Genomic DNA, 16,288 nt, shown 5'->3' with positions numbered 1-16,288 from the left:
ATTTCTGCCTCCTCCCCGCCACCGCCTCCCATTTCCTTCCCCGTCCCCCAATCAACCCCCCCTCCCTCGTCAGCCCAAGAGCAATCAGGGTTCCCTGCCCGGTGAAAAGTCCAAGGACCACCCACCTCCTTCCAGGTCTAGTTAGGTGAGCATCCAAACAGCCTAGCATCAGAAACCCAGTGCCATTGTTCTTGAGTTCTCAGTAGTCCTCAATTGTCTGCTATGTTCAGCAAGTCTGGTTTTTCATGACCATGCTTTTTCAGACCCAGGCCAGCTGGCCCATTGTCTCAGTGTGTGGGTGCACCTCTCGCGGTCCTGAGTTCCTCTCTCTCCTGTTAAGAGCTAGAACTTTCTATTTTCTGTGAATTTCAGTGTCTCAAATAGCATTTCTATTATAACTTCTGGAATAACTAAATCATCTTTGTCAACCACCAACGTCTTATATTCTTACTTTTCCCCCTAAAAGTCCTGTATTTCCCCATTGATGGCGAAGTGTCTGATCTATTTGATGTAGTTTTAAAACAGCTGGGTAAGATTTGAGATTTGCTCTTAGGTACAGTGGTTTAAATTTTGTTTTATATGTTTCTTAAAACAAACCAAATTGGTGATTTTTCATTATGGCTTAATTGATCATTTAGACTTGTGGAGCATTATATCTATTAATTACTGTTCCTATTCGTCAGTGCTGTCTGTCATGCACTGAGATTCTGAAGTTTTATTGTAACATTCTTGAACTTTTTGGTGTATCTTTAAAAATATCTTTTATGTCTTTGATGGTGTTCAGTGTTAGGATTTCTCTTTGTTTGTCTTACCTCTAGTTTTTGTGTTGGGTTAAGGGAGTTTTCTTTTCCTTTCTCCCAGTTTCTCTCCATTGTTGATTTATTGTTTCCTTCAGTTTTAGGTTTATTTAAGGTTTTAATATTGGAGTTTTAAACTAACACAGTTGTAGTATTATTTGCTTATAATGGTTCACAGCAGACTGTTCTTGCAACCCTTGATCATCATACATCTCCCTTGTAGTCGTTTGATCGAGCTAGATTGTGGGAAAAGGTGTAATGCTTAAAGCCTGCATTCTGCTATGGTGTTCCATCCGCAGCTTACAAATAAAATGAAATTAAAATAGATAGATAAATCAAAAGAAGCAATATAATACTATTGCTTTGTCTAAGACAGTCATTTTACTTGTATTTATTATTTCTCATACTCTTAATCTACATAAATCTAGGGTTTTGTCAGGAATCATTCTCTGTATTGAAAGGACTTTCTCTAACAGTTCAAGCTATTTCAAATATTTTCCCAACATTTGTTTTTGTGAAAAGCCCCTAGTTTTCCTTTGATTTCTTCATGACTTTCTGACTTATACAGAATTGTTCGCCTCTATGTTTTGGAAATGGATTTGAAATATATTTTTTCCAAGTCTTCAGGCTTGCATAGTATTTATGTAGAGAGTATTATTTTTTGTTCTGTGAAGTGAGCCTTTAGTCTCTGCTTTCCTCAAATTTCTTATTATCTGCATTGTAATAGTTTATTATGACAAATTTGGGTTATTTACTATTAATATCTCTTGGTTACATGCTTTTAGTAACTTTTACTGTTTATAGAAATTCTTAACTGATGGTCATGTATTTCTTCTGTTGTGTCTTTCATTTTCTTAGTTTTGTGTTGTGGCCACATCAAATTTGCAGAAATCTAGTACTCTGTTTATTAATTCCCTCATTTCTGCAGGCCTCAAGTCTTACACACTCAGACTGGACTCATAGCTAGACCACATTTTTAAGAAGACTGAGTTCTACTTTCAGATTATCTGAGGCTAAAAAAAGTTCAACTCTTATCATATGGGACTCATGAACCTGTTAATTATTGTCTGCCCAGACTGTACTTGGCACTCAGCATTTTCCCTTTTCCTTGAACGTGGCTTGCTCTCCTCAGAACCAGTAGAGTATTTCAGATGCTTCTCATTCTGGGATGCTGCTCTTCCTCTTCTGACTCCTCTTTCCTGTCTTCTTTCCTCTCAGTGCTTCTTCTGGAACCACAGTAGTGTCTTATGTTTTTATAGTTCATGTGTTTAGACTGAGCACACCTCCAGTCTTAATCTCCCTGTCTTAATGTACACATGGCCTGTCTATCTGTAGGTTCTGGAGGTTGTGGCTTAGGTATTATTGGACACATTATTTAATGTAGTGGACTTCAGGAATTAGCAAAACTATAAGAGATTACTTCTTACTGTCCCAAAGCTCTTGAATTCCTGTGTGATAAAATACTTAAAATAGTATCTCTTAGCTATTAAAAATGTGGTGTGTTTATTGCATTATTATTAACTAAAATCACCATATTGTAACATTAAAATTTACAGCTTTCTAATTCTAACACTGTATTCCTTCACCAAGCTCTCCTAATCTCCCCCCTCATCTCCAGCTTATGTAACCATATTCAACTCACAATTTCAATGAAACTGAGTTATTTAGATTCTTCATATGTGTGATATTATGCAGTATTTATTCTATACATGATTTTTCTTATGTCGCATATTGTCTTCCAAGCCTATCCATGTTTGTTGCAGATGACATAAGTAAGTATTCTGGATGTGGTCTATATACCACCTCTTCTGTATATACATTCACCTGTTGATAGACACTTAGATTAGTTTCATATGTCTTTTGTCATCTATACTAATGAAGCATGAACATCTTTAAAGTCACTGGTTCTTCACCTGGCTTTCTTAACCCTTTTGATTCATCTGTTGAAAGCATATTGTCTGTTTTAATCATATTTTTCATTTCTACCATTATTAGAGATTTATATGCTTTTGCTTCTGTTGTAATACCCCTTTGCTCATACATGCTGGCTGTCTTGTCATGTCTTAATTCTTACAGATGTTAATAGTGCTTATTTTAGATTCCTAGATGATTCTAGAATCAGATTTACTTATGATCCTGATTCTGTTAGCTTATCTCTGTTGTTGTTTTTTTATGCTGCTTTGAATAGATTGTAATTTTGGTTTAAAATGAACTTTTTGGGTATGATGGTAGGATTTTAGTAGCATTAATGCCCAAAGTGGACCCTATTCTACTGTGCCCAGTTTTTAGTGTTAGAAACCAAGTCATCATAGTTTCATTTTATTTTTGTACTGTTTTGGTTATTCTCTGTGAACTGCAGCTCAGATGTTCTCAGTCTTTACCTCTTACTTGAGCTGGTACTGTTTTGCCAACTGTTCTCAGTCTTCTTGTTCACTCTTTGTAGGATGCTTGGGTTTTGTCTTTCAGAGAGGTTCAATACTTTGTAAGCCCTTCTGCAATCATAGTGTTCAGGGGCCTGTGCTTCTTGCCCTGGTTCAGACTCATTCTCAGTCATGGGCAAATAGAGAATCTCACACAGATTCTGACTGCTTCTCAGTGATGGGATCATAAAATATTGAGGTCTCATGATATTTTCTTACCCCATCCTTGGTGCATAGAATTTTCCTATTCCAGCACTAGCAATGTTTAGGTTTTCTTTTGTGTCCTGGATTGGCATGTTTGCCAGGTTTTCTACAGCCTCCATGAGTCTGTTATCCTGTCTCTGGAGGAGATGGAAAATGATTCCAAGCTATGCTTTGTGATTCCTTTCTGCAGTTATTGGAACATCTCAGCTTGCAGAAGAAGCAAAGGAAGTTTTTTCCAACTTGTACATTCTGTCCAGTCTTTTTTCATTCATTGGTGAGACTTATAGGAACAATCTGAAAGTAATTTTAGTATCCTACTGCGTTTACCACTCTAAGAATTCACTCTCCCACATTATAATGCTCACACTTCAGCTTCAGAAATTTCAAATGTTAGCTGAACTATTATGACCAGTTCACATAAAATCTTATGATTCTTCTTCCTCAGCTTTCACCAGCAAAAGCATGTTCCTGCATCCTCTTCCTATTGAGAAGTTACTGGTTTTGGTTTCAGGTACAAGGCTAGTAGCTGCCTGATAGCACTTATATGCTCTTGTGTCAGAATAGGATTCTGTTCATTGTATGGCCTCCTCTGTGATTATTATGTGTGTGACTCTGGGTTTTTCCATCAGAAATAGATGTCCTTTATCTCAAGTTATTTGTTTATTTATCAACTTAACGTTTTCCAAAATTATCTATGAACTGAAGGCTGTTCTAAAAGTACAATAAATTACTAACTCAGGGAGCAGCTCCATGTGCAAAGCAGACATATTTCTGACTTAGTGGAGATTGTTCCCCATAAGACCACTTATGAAGGCTTGAGGAATGGGAGTTGGTCTGAAAGAAAAGTGGCACAATTCCAAGAGAAGAACACTGCATAGGAAAGAGCCAGGGCGGCAATAGCCTAGAGAGGTACCATCCTCAGTCCAATCAAGGCTCAGTGCCTTCACGTTTTCACTGGCCAGTTTTGGTTGTAGACTTGGGTAAAAGAGCCTCCCTTCTGGGGAGAAAGCACAGCTCTGCTCAGAGCTCTCCCAGCACAAGAGTCACTTATGTAGCTCCTGGGATGTTATTGTCTAAGAATATCTTTTAGAAAGCTTATTACCATTTCTATATCAGTGATTTAAAGCACAAATCCTGGTGCTTTGTATTATTGGGCTTGAGCCTCAGTTAATGCTTTATTTTCTTTATATTTTTGTCTTGCTATAGAGACGTTTTGTGACTTTTTTTTTTGAACTAGTTGACTTGAAAAGAGGAATCGTTGCATTTCCATGTTCAGTTATTTCCTTTCTATCTACCAAACATCCAATTAACAATTTCCAAAAATGCACTCCAAAAGCTTTTATAATTTTTAAATGCATCCCTAACACGCATCATGTTTCTTAAAACATGAAAAATGTTTACATGGAATTTAGTTTACATTTTAAAGTAATAAACTTTTTATATAGAAGAATTTTATTCAGCCTCTATCTACTTCCTTAATGTGTATATTGTACTCTTAAAATATATATTATTCTGTTTGGAAGAAATTAGGAGAAAATGTCAGCTTTTGATTTTATAAGATCATGGAAAATAAAATAAGCACACTTTTCTTTTTTACAACATAATGTTTTGCTTAGTGGTAGCAACCCTAGAAACTTCAGCTTAAAAACTGTTTGACTGTGTGTTACAGATTCTGAAATTTCTGATCTGTTTACCCATCAGCTCTCTAGTATGCTTGCTCATGTTTCCTAGCTGTAATTGAATGAAAGCCTGATAAAATGCTTAAAGCCAGGGCTTGTCAGTTCCTAGCCATAACATGTAGCTGATTAAACAACCTTGTATGGCTTTTCGACCATAATGCTCCCTTTCTGTGCATTTTCCTAAACCTTTTCATTTACCTATGCCTACATTCCCTAATTCATATAGGAACATTTAATGGTAAAGTCTTTCTACCATGGAATTCCCTAATTGAATTATTTTTATCTGCTGTTTCTTCTTGGTACATTACATAATAGAGTTACTTGCTTTAGCTTTACATTATGTTGTTAGAGCTTTTTTATTTTAAGGAATGAATACATTTAAGAACTTTAAAAAGCAAAATTAATTTTTTATATTTATGAAATTATGCTAAGACACCACAGTACTACAAAAGAATTGACTTTGAGAGTAAGTCAAGATTATAATTTTATAGTAACACAATTATAAAAATGGAATGTAGTAAAAGAAAATTAATAATATGTATAATTTCCAAAATGAGTATGGGTAATGACAAGTTTTCAAGGACTAGAAAGAGCATGTTTCTGTGTACTTGGATTGTTCATCTTCCCCGTTATGCTGGCATTCCTTTTACAGCCACCACGACCTCAAATGTAGATGGAGGTTGGATCTTTGTTTGGAAACATTTAATAAGTATTGTAGCCATGGGTTTTCAGACATTGTTTTCTCCCATTGTTTATTTTTTGTTTTTTGTTTAATTGTGTTTTATTTGTATAAAATCCTTAGAATTTACTGAGACTTTTAAAATACATATGAAAGCAAGTACCAGTTTGGTGTAGTGATGCACTCCTTTGATCTCAGCACTTTGGAGATAGACGCAAACAGACCTCTGTGAGTTTGAGGCAGCCTGGTCTACATATTGAGTTCCAGGACAGCCAGAGGTACATAGTAAGGCCCTATATCAAAAGAAAAACAAAAGTGAAAGGAAAAGAAAGAACCTAATTGTGATTTAAAAACAACAACATTAAGTACTTGTGCTACAGAACACATTGTATTAGATTTCACATCTCTAGACTCTCATCTGAAGGTTTTATTTTCCTCTCTCTAGTAATTTTGTTAAAATTGTTGATAAATCACTTCCTTTGTGGGCATTGTTTTCTATATGGAAATCAGTGGTACTCTTTCTTAAGAGTTTGTGCTCACTAGCCAGAAATAGAGCCACTGAGCATCTCTAGTGTTTAGTTCAACACTAGAACTAAAGGAGAGTGAAGTCAGAGGCTTAAACAGTTTTGGTTCCAACCCAGGAATTCCCCTGACCATTAGGAATTTGCTAGAGTGTAGTTGGAAGCCCGAGGGGCCAGTTCTGTAGTTACTGCACTTTTGTATTTGTGCACCAAGTGAATGTGTTTTTGTAAATGAAGTAACATCTCAGAAAATCTGAAAAACTACTTATGTTCCCCCTAAAGTAAATAAAGCATGCTATTATTTCTTGCACAGTAATTTGCTTAAAAGTATTCCCTTTTTTTTTGTTATATGGTGTTTGTTTCTTTGTGGTTCTTGTGGTAGCTCAGTCTGACCTAGAACTTGCCATTTTCTGCTCCATCCCCCTAGTACTCAAATATGCCCACCCTGCCCAGCAGTTCCTTTTACTTTCTCTTTGAGAGAATCATTTACTTAGAGGACTGAAAGCCTTGGAGTTCTCCTGGGCTATCATCTCTTTGTAATATATTAGTGGATAGTTTTCTCGTGTACAGCATGGAGCTTCAACAATTTATACTGTGCTTTTCTCTGACCAAAAACAAAAAAGGAAGCCCTAGAAGTGAAATGCAGGCCAGCATTATGTGCCTTTTTATGTGGAAGGATCAAAGTCCTTATTTGCCAAGGAATAAAGGATGTCTAAAGATGAATTTTATTTCTGTTCCACTTCTTTTGATAAGTTATAATATGGATGAACACATATTTTACCCTCCTTTGTAAACACATGGTGTAATGTCAGTCTCTTCAGCATAGAAATGGTTACAGATAATTTTCCAATTAGAATGTTTTGTGTAATGTGATGAGGAAATCAGGCAATATGACTTGATGATGGATATAAATCTACAGAAACTTGAATTTTCATATTTCTGTGTGCTCACTCATGTTAATTAAATACAGCTAAATATCAGTGCTTCTTTCAGAAATCAGCTTTAGAAAATATTAATAATTATCTGGATCTATCCCATTTCTACAGTTGTAATCCCTACTTATGCTTTCATAGTAGATGGAATTACTTTGTCTAAGAAGCTATGGACATGATTCTGCAGATGAATAGGATTGGGTGAAATAGGAGATAGAAAAGCTCTACTTTTAGTTATTAAAAGTCAAGGAAAATCTAGAGTGATGGTGAGAATTCTGAACCTTTAGGTAATATCAACCCTCTAGCTTTTGTGTTACCATTCCTTAGCATCAATTTCTCTTTAGAGTGTCAGAGTGGTCCCTGGTCGATGTCAGCATCACCTGAGACCTGCATGTATGCTCTCATATTACAGCTGTATATGCTCAGTCAGAAGTGGGTGGCTGGGCAGTCTTTTTCAGCAGGCTCTACTGTGATTCTGCCGCACCCTGCAGATGGCAAACCTATGCATCCCTGTTCACTCCTTACTCCATAGCTCCTGTATGGCATGGACTCATCTCATGTTATATTGATTTTGTTGTTGTTGTTGTTCAATAGATCAATGTTGGATTTTACAAGACTACATATGGATGGGCTTTTTTAAAAATATCACTTACAAAACTAACATTACTGACATCTCATTGTGTCCTAGGTGCTTTTCTGCTTGGATTTTGTGGCTTAGCTGATTAATCTCCACTATGTAGATGTTAGGATCATCATTCTTCAGGTTGGCAAAGCTGATGTTCATAACATCACATGGCTTAGTCTGTGACAGAGCCAATATTCCGCCTTAAGCAGTCTTTCTCATCACTCATATCTACAAGACGTATATCTATAGCCAAAATATTAACCTGCCTGTGTAATAATATTTTCCTCTCCCACTTTTTTCTTTACTTACAACATATACCTACAAAGCAACCACTTAAAATGTAATACTGAACACTTAAATACTATTTTAGGAATTGAGAAAGTAAATGGGCTTAGGAAATGAAAATTTTACTCTGACAAAGCAAGTAACCCGACTTCCAGTTACTTCTTTAGTTGTCTAGCTTTACAGGAAATGCTTTTTGAGAACAGGAATTCTTTGTAACTAGTGTAGTGACCACACAGTAGGCCTCAAAGTCGTTTTCATTGATGTTGTATGGAGACGTAGAAGAACTCATTTTCCCCTGACATTCCTAGATTTGTGGCAGTGTCTTTGGCCCCTTTGGGTGCAGAACTCAGGCTCTTTTTCATGGTGTAGTTGTTCTCATTCAGCTTCAGTCTACAGAGTAGACATCTGTGTTCCATGGGCTCAAACTGGACTTTTACTGTGACTTATAAATATTTTAATTTAGAACTAAAGTTTATTTGGCATTTATATTGAATTATATTTACTAGTCTTTATGTCTTAATTTCAACAGCATCACAGCAAAACTTGAAAGAGCTTTAGAAAAAGTTGCTCCTCTTCTTCGTGAAATTTTTGTAGACTTTGCCCCATTCCTATCTCGTACACTTCTGGGCAGTCATGGACAAGAGCTATTGATAGAAGGTATGATTTCTCTATATATTCTACATATTTTACTTTCATGAAATGTACCTATTAATCATGGCATATCTTGTGCATTTAAAAAGATATGTATTGCCAAAAGATATCATAGCTGCAGATTCTTATGAGACTGTGTGTATGCTTTCTCTTTACTCATTTTAAAATGCCACATTGCAAAGTCAGTACCAATGACAGAATTCCAAATGAGGAACTTTGAAAGGTCTTAGCATGGGCAGCAGTGGCTCTTCAATCCCAGTCTTTTTAGCAACACTACATCCTTCTCCTGGGACAGCATTTATTAAGCACTGGTCTCTTAACATTCCCTGATGTTCTGAGAGTCATGATTCTTCAAATGACTTTTTCTATCCATATGATGTTTTTAATGTAAGAAGCCAGTAAAAACATTGAGAAACACCGATGGGGATTTGATGAAGCTATTGTCTCCTTTTCAACAGCAGCTTAAGTCATATAGTGAATGGTAAAGATTTAATTTGTATACCTATAGTAGGAGAGGAGCTTTGAAAACTAGAGCCAATGAAGCTTTATTTCATTTAAGCATTCAGTTTCTGGGTTTCAAAAAGGGAAGATCAGCATCAAGATGGCCCTGCACGTAAAGGAGGTTCTTTACACCCTTTTAGTGGCCTTCAGATTTAGTGCTTGTGGCCTCCACTTCTATTGTTCTGCTTCTGCACAGTGTTTCTAGGAGGGCAAATTGTAATAGTCGATGCCAGCCCATGCAACCCACTACCTTGGTGTCCTATTTCTACGGTTTACTCTGTGGTCTTTGGGAATTGCTGAGTTACTATTAAATGAAGTATTTGGATGAGAATTAAATTGCATAATGCTTTTAAAGTTTCCAGACAAGGTAGCTTGGGATAACAGGAAAATAACAATGTCTTTCGACTGAAGCAATGTGGAATAGAAAGTATCCATAGAGAGCCGAAACATCTTTGTCTTCTCCTGAGTGACTCCTAAACTGACACAGTTGTGAGAAGAGTAGGAAAGTCACTGTTTCTGTCATTACTTCCACCCACAGAGCGATGTAGGAAGTGTTTCAGGGAAAAGGACTCTGATCATCTCACTAACTAAAAGCTGCTCCTTAATGAAATTCATGCTCTAAGAAACTTGAAAACTTCACCTTGGCCACAGGTTGTGTTTGTCTAAGTACATTGTTTCAGATGTGTGTGATTCATTGAACAATATGTATCTCACGGATGCAGTGATACACCTGTCCTGAGTACTGTGATGGAAGGACCAGTTGCTAACCTCAAGGAGCTTACAGTCTACTGGGAAAGACCTATATTAGAACATACACCACATAGAGTATAATGAAGCCAAGTGGCTGGATGACCACATACCCTTTTAGTGGGATCAGAAGCAGGTGTGGTCCTGGGCTTACTCCTACCTACTCTTAGAACCTCTTTGCTCATCTTCACACAATTTTGAAGTAAGTGTCTCTTCCTTCTGTTTACTTACCATGACAGCCCAGCTGTGTCTTACGAATTCCAGACAGACTTTGAGCCAGATACAACATTAGATAGTAGACTGTTCTAACAGTACCACAAGCACACTTTGAAGACGTTAGTCCCCTTTCTTTTCAGAGAGGTTTTCTTATAACATTATTCAATTGTTTTGTTACTAATATCACTCTTAATTTAAACATTTGAAAAACTACCTGATTCTTCCTTAAATTATTTTCCTTCTACTTGATATTTACAGTAATTTGGTAAGAAATGACAATTTCTGAAAATACTAACTTGAAGCCTAGTTCTCCAAACCGTACTGCAAATATTTTATCACATTGTTTGAAAACCTGCTTAGATGGCGGGAATGATGTTGCAGTAGCTAAAAGTAGAGATGCTGTACATGTAGTTTCCAAGGGGATCAATGTTCATTGGTGCATTCTTTCTCACTTCCTTTGTTCATTTGGTTTTGTTGAGTGTATTTTCCTGAGGAGCAAAAAAACTGGTAATTTATGCTTTCATGGTTTTTGTAACATGCTATTTTTATTTTAAATTTTCAATAAATATTACTCAAAAATTAATGTAAATGTTTTCTCACACCTTGCAAAATAATGAGTATTTTTCTGTATTCATGTGTAACTTCTTTTCAAAGTTTACAGGAATTAGAAATGCTAATAGGTAAAGAGTAAAGTTAATAATGGAATAATGCTATGTGATGGACCTTTTGGCCTTGTGTTGTTATTAAAATATAGCCGCACATTTTACATAAGTTATCAACGAGTCAGAGCATCAGTAGAACTATAAAAGTAAAAGATATAAGGCCATGGAGTGGCCTGAAGTCAAATCAGATACTGGGTGGTTACTCCCACAAGCTTTGTGCCACCATTGCCTTTGCATATCTTGCAGGCAAGACTCCATTGCAGATCACGGGGTTTGTGGGTATATTGGTGTATTGAACTCCCTAAAGGTAGGTCCTGATCATGTCAGGCAGTGTATCTTCAGAAATAACTGCTGTGTAGTATGTCTGTAAATGGACCATTGCTAATCTCTAAAATTGGGAATAAGTTTGATCACTGAAAGAGCATCATCAGACTAACAAACACACTTAAGCAGACATGTGAGGAGTCAAACTTCTCCTAATGATATATGTATTGGGACAGCTGCCTAACATATCACTCAGTGTACCTTCTGCAATTTTAAGCACTGAGCCCTGATATGGTTTCTAGGACCTTTTCCCTTTCCAATCCTTTTGAAGCAGTTTGTCATTATTAAAATAAATCTGTGATTTTTTTAAAGACTCACAATACTGTTTTTACATGTATATATTTGACTATTTGAGGTTCTAAAGAATAATTCCCAGATAATATTTTAACTATTATAACTTGGACAAAAAATATTCCCTTGTGTAGCAGTCTTTCCAGAATTTTCCGTAGTCAGACATGTGGACTGTTTCTTATACCTTTTTCATCAGTAGGTGAAAGGCAAGAGAAATGGCTGGATGAACTCTTACGTATCCCTCAAATATTCTAAATTGAATTGAAAGACTGTGAAAGTAGGCCTCTATTGATAACAGTGATGTTAAATTGACTTACAAATGAGTGTTCTAGAGTTGAATTACTGCCACAAGCTAGAAATTAAACATTCATTTTCTCCCTTTAATTGAATATAGTTTTATCCTATAGTTTTTCTGTAGTCAAGTTAAAATTATATATAATGATCATGTCCTTCCTCACTAATGTAAAAATAGTATTTCTTTATAATAGAATGATAGCAAAGGGTAGATCTTCAAGCTGTGAATTTTGTTTTTTTAAATGTCATTCCTTGAGAAAGTAAAATGTTGATAGCCTTAATCCATGACCCTGCAAATGGCCCATCCAGTCTGTGTATCTAGGAATTACTGCTCAGCAACAGAATGAAGATCATACCTGCCAGAATGTGGTTGTTACTTTCCAGACTCCTCTGTTCTCTTTCCTCTTGCTGTAGACAGCTGGTAAGCAAGTCATACCTCATTTAGCTTTTATGACTTCTTTGTTTTCGGTAGAGTTGTTTTCCGTTTAGGGTTCTCTTCCTTGTATGTAGACCTCTTTTCCTTTCACACAACGTTCTCTTCACTGTACAGAGTCCTCTTCCTGTCCTGTCCTCACCTCAGAGTTACTCTCCCTTTGACGTCTAGGGCAGGGTCTGTAAGAAACATTGGTGCACTCTCTTCAGTGCGTCTGTGTGACTTTATTCTGTTATGGATGAAAAGTATCTGCACACTTTTTGTCATTTTCTCACTTAAATTTTATTACATTATTAATATCCAGTACTTTTCTCTCTACTTGAAAGGATACTGTTTTTGCTACTGCTAATTTTTGCTAGAGGTAAAATTTTGTGTTCTTTGGTAAGAATTCCCAGTGTTGATCTGCTGTCCATACCCATGAGTTTCCTACTTCATTCTAGATTGTTCTCTACTCTACCCTATAGAAGTGCACGTTGTTTCCTGTTCTTGCTTGATTTTCATTTGGGGGATCAAACCCAGGACCCTAGGTATGCCATGTGAGTGCTGTGGTGCTGAGCTTTTCCCCAGCCTCCACACTCTTCCTCATGCTTCCATCATTCCATCTCCCTTGCTTTAATGTGACAGTTCCTCTCTTGAGAAGGAAAACTGTCAAACCAGTGTAAAGAAGCCAGGGAAATTACACAATCAACACTTCATTTTCTTAGCCATTGATTATTTCTGTTTGAAATATTGCTTACTATGAATAAATGTTGTGACTTTTATTACCGTGTATAATACATACTTTATCATATATGTATGCCAGAAGCAAACCTTGAATTCATGTAACTGAAACCACGTTCAATATCTGTATAATAAAATATATTTGAATTGTATCTTGGTTGGGTGTTTTATATTTAGTTTTCTTTCTCTACATGTAGTTGTTCAGTTTTCTCTTCAGCAATCAATCACTGCTACTTTCAGATGTTCTCTGTTCTTTATGTGCAAGCTAAAATAGTATCATTCATGTTCATGTCTGTCGCTGTTATTCAACATGTTTTTTAAACTTATTATGTGATTCCACAGCAAGTATTAGTGCTACTTTTATTTTGCCTTTGGTGAACAAGACTGTAGTTATTCAAGTTTTAGTTAGGTTCTTTTTTAAGTGTTCAAATTCTTTATGAACTACACTGTGTAAAAGTACCTTGGAGTAAATACAGATCCAAGTGTCAAAACACTCAGCAAAGATGACAGAAAAATAATGAGTGATCAAAAGTGTTAGGCTGTGTGACTCGCTGCACCAGTGGAAACTGCATACCAGTGAAATCAGAAAGCATTTCTCAGAATGGGCTAGGCAGATGGCCCAGTGCACCCACACAAGCATGTGAAACAGAATTTGTATCCTCAGACCCTGTATGAATGTGATATCCTGTTTGTGAATGCAGTTCTGGAGAGGCAGAAGCAAAGAATTCCAAGAGCAAGCCGGCTGGCTAGACAAGCCATATGGGTGAGCTCTGGGCTCAGTTGAGAGACTGCCTCAGTGGATAAAGTCCCTCACTTACTGTGCATCCTCTGTTATCTGGCTTCAACTTCCTCAGTTCTTCAGAACTGTTCTAGCTCCTGTGACGGCTAAGACTCTAGTCCTTAAGGACACTTTTAATCCTTTATATGACTGCATTCTGCGAAAAAGCACTTATATTTGACCCTCCCCGTGGCCTACCCTATAGTGAGGGCCGCTTACCAAGTCCAGTCTTTATCAAATCCACCTGCACATGAACAGCTACTAGTCAATGACTTTGGAGGATTTAATTTTAAAATGAAAACCTAAGTTAGTATATACTTTTAATTGTAATAGTATCCACATCATTGTTAATTGCTAGCTTCTCAGGGGCTGTTATTAAAACAGTAAAATGTTTCCGTGAATAAGGTAGAGAATAAATAAACAAGAAAGACTTCCTACATTATCTTCAGACTTATACACACATACACACGTGTTTGTGTATGCATGCATACATAAATACAGCCACCCATAAATACAAATAAATGCAGTAAGTAATTGAATGGTGAATAAATCAATAAAATTTTGAAAGAGAGAGAGAACTAGTTTAGTATTTATATTTAAAGATGTAGGCTCCATTGTGAATTGCATGCTGAATGTCAGAATGTGGACTACATTTTGACCATTTTTATTTTGAAAGCTTTATAAGTAATATAGAACCAGTATATCACCCAAAAGTTTGGGATGGAGAGAAGGGGGGATAGAAGAAAGGGGGGAGAAAAAGAAAGAGGTAGGGTAGAGAGGGAGAAAAGAAGGGAGGGAGAGAGGAAGGGCGTACAAGAGAGGACAGAGAGAAATGTTTCAAAGGCATGTGTGTTTATCTTCTCAGTGTTTACTTCAATGCCTTGTTCTGCTGTTGTACAAAGTAATCCTGAAAAACCACTGTTATACTTTTTTAGCATTATTTATGCTCACTTGATAACTTGTAAGAAAATATTCAAGTTAAACACTTGCTATGATGATTTAGATGAAACTCTGTTTAGTTTGCAAGGACAGGAAAGAATATTCTGACTTTAGGTGGCCTGGAAATAAAAAAGGAATGTCAGTAATAGAGACCATTCCTTTTGACTTAGAACCTTCATAGCCCCTAGTTTCTGTATATCTCTGTCTTCTGAGCAAACTAGTTTTTCTGGCATAGTCATCAAAATGGGGCCCATCACAGCCCCGAATCTAAGTTCTCTTTTAATGGGAATGACTTTCTTTTGATAACAGAGAGATCCGAATGACTTAGCTAAGACTGATTTTGTTCTTTTGGGCATTTTTTGTTTCTATGAAAATCAGCTTGAGTCTGGAGAGGGATAGGGTAACAGGTTTTAGGATACACAACACTGCACATAAATTTAAATTTTATTTTGAAAGAAATATACTAATATAGAAATTCTTATTTGAATGGCATCGATACGTGTTTCTTAAAATTCAGTGCTTAAGTCTTTCAGAGTTCTCAGGAATAGGATTCTTAAAAATGTAATAATATGTCATAAAGTTTTCACCTCCTCCAAAAGAGGGTATCACTGAACTATTTTTAGAGGAACGAGCCTTGTCAGGAAAGTACCATGAGAACAGTGAGAAAATATTTTATCTGTTTATATTTTTATTGAATAGAAAATGATGTATTAAACTGTGCTTTATTTTTCCCTTGTGTTTATGATGTGCACTTGTGTGCATATTCAGCTTTTGCATGTTCGTGGGTATACACACGTGAGTGGGCATGTACATGAATGACTAGAGAAGCTGATGTGGGGACTCATCCTCCATTACTCTGGCTCACTGAGCCTTCTCTGTCAGACTCCGAGTCGCCTTCTGTCTGTCTCCTCAGCACTGAGGTCAGGCTGCCATGTCTACCCAGCATTTGATGATTCCTGGGCATCAGAACTCCAATCTGCATGCTTTAAGGGCAAGTACTTTAACCACTGAGCTATTTCCCTAGCACCAAAATGGTTTTCTAAATTAGCATTTTAAAATTGCCATAATGGAAACAACAAATTCAAGTAGATTACAAATGGGAGCATATTATATTTTTAATATCATCAATAAAAGACCTGAAGAAGAGAAAGTAATAACTATAAAAATAAAACGAATGGACATCTAAAACATGACTAGATAACAAGGGTTCCCATTGGCCTCATATTGGGCTCTGGGAGTCATCCAGTGAGCTGCAGAACAGGATAGGGATCAATACCTGGAGCAGGCCATAGGAAGTAAGTGAGCTTTTGTGGAAATGAGTCAGCACACCCTTAGAGGAAAACTTCGAAGGTGAGCTTGAAAACACCAGTTAAAAGAAGAGAGCACTTGCTAGGCCGTGGTGGTGCATGTCTTTAATCCCAGTACTTGGGAGGCAGAGGCAGGTGGCTCTCTGTGAGTTGAAGCCAGCCTGGACTACAGAGAGAGTTCTAGGATAGATTCAAAGCTACACAGAGAAACCCTGTCTGGAAAAACCAAGAGGGGGAGGGCAGGAGAGAAAGACGGAGGGAGGGAGGGAGGGAGGGAGGGAGG

The 16,288-nt window shown here is 36.8% G+C and overlaps 1 protein-coding gene across 5 annotated transcripts in view; it reads left to right on the top strand.

The window, feature by feature from the left end:
• Window positions 1–16,288, top strand: part of Nbea (neurobeachin) — a 494,560-nt gene that overhangs the window by 199,061 nt on the left and 279,211 nt on the right. For all 5 annotated transcript variants that reach the window (XM_005344001.2, XM_026778835.1, XM_026778862.1 and 2 more), the window contains one exon: window positions 8,672–8,799. In XM_005344001.2, coding sequence (XP_005344058.1) covers window positions 8,672–8,799 — 128 coding nt within the window. The remainder of the gene's footprint in view (window positions 1–8,671; window positions 8,800–16,288) is intronic.

The sequence above is a fragment of the Microtus ochrogaster genome, chromosome 1 (assembly GCF_000317375.1).
Source record: "Microtus ochrogaster isolate Prairie Vole_2 chromosome 1, MicOch1.0, whole genome shotgun sequence".
In the NCBI taxonomy this organism is placed as follows: domain Eukaryota; kingdom Metazoa; phylum Chordata; class Mammalia; order Rodentia; family Cricetidae; genus Microtus; species Microtus ochrogaster.
The sequence above is the reverse complement of the archived record's forward strand: the minus strand, read 5'-3'. Positions and strand labels throughout refer to the sequence as shown.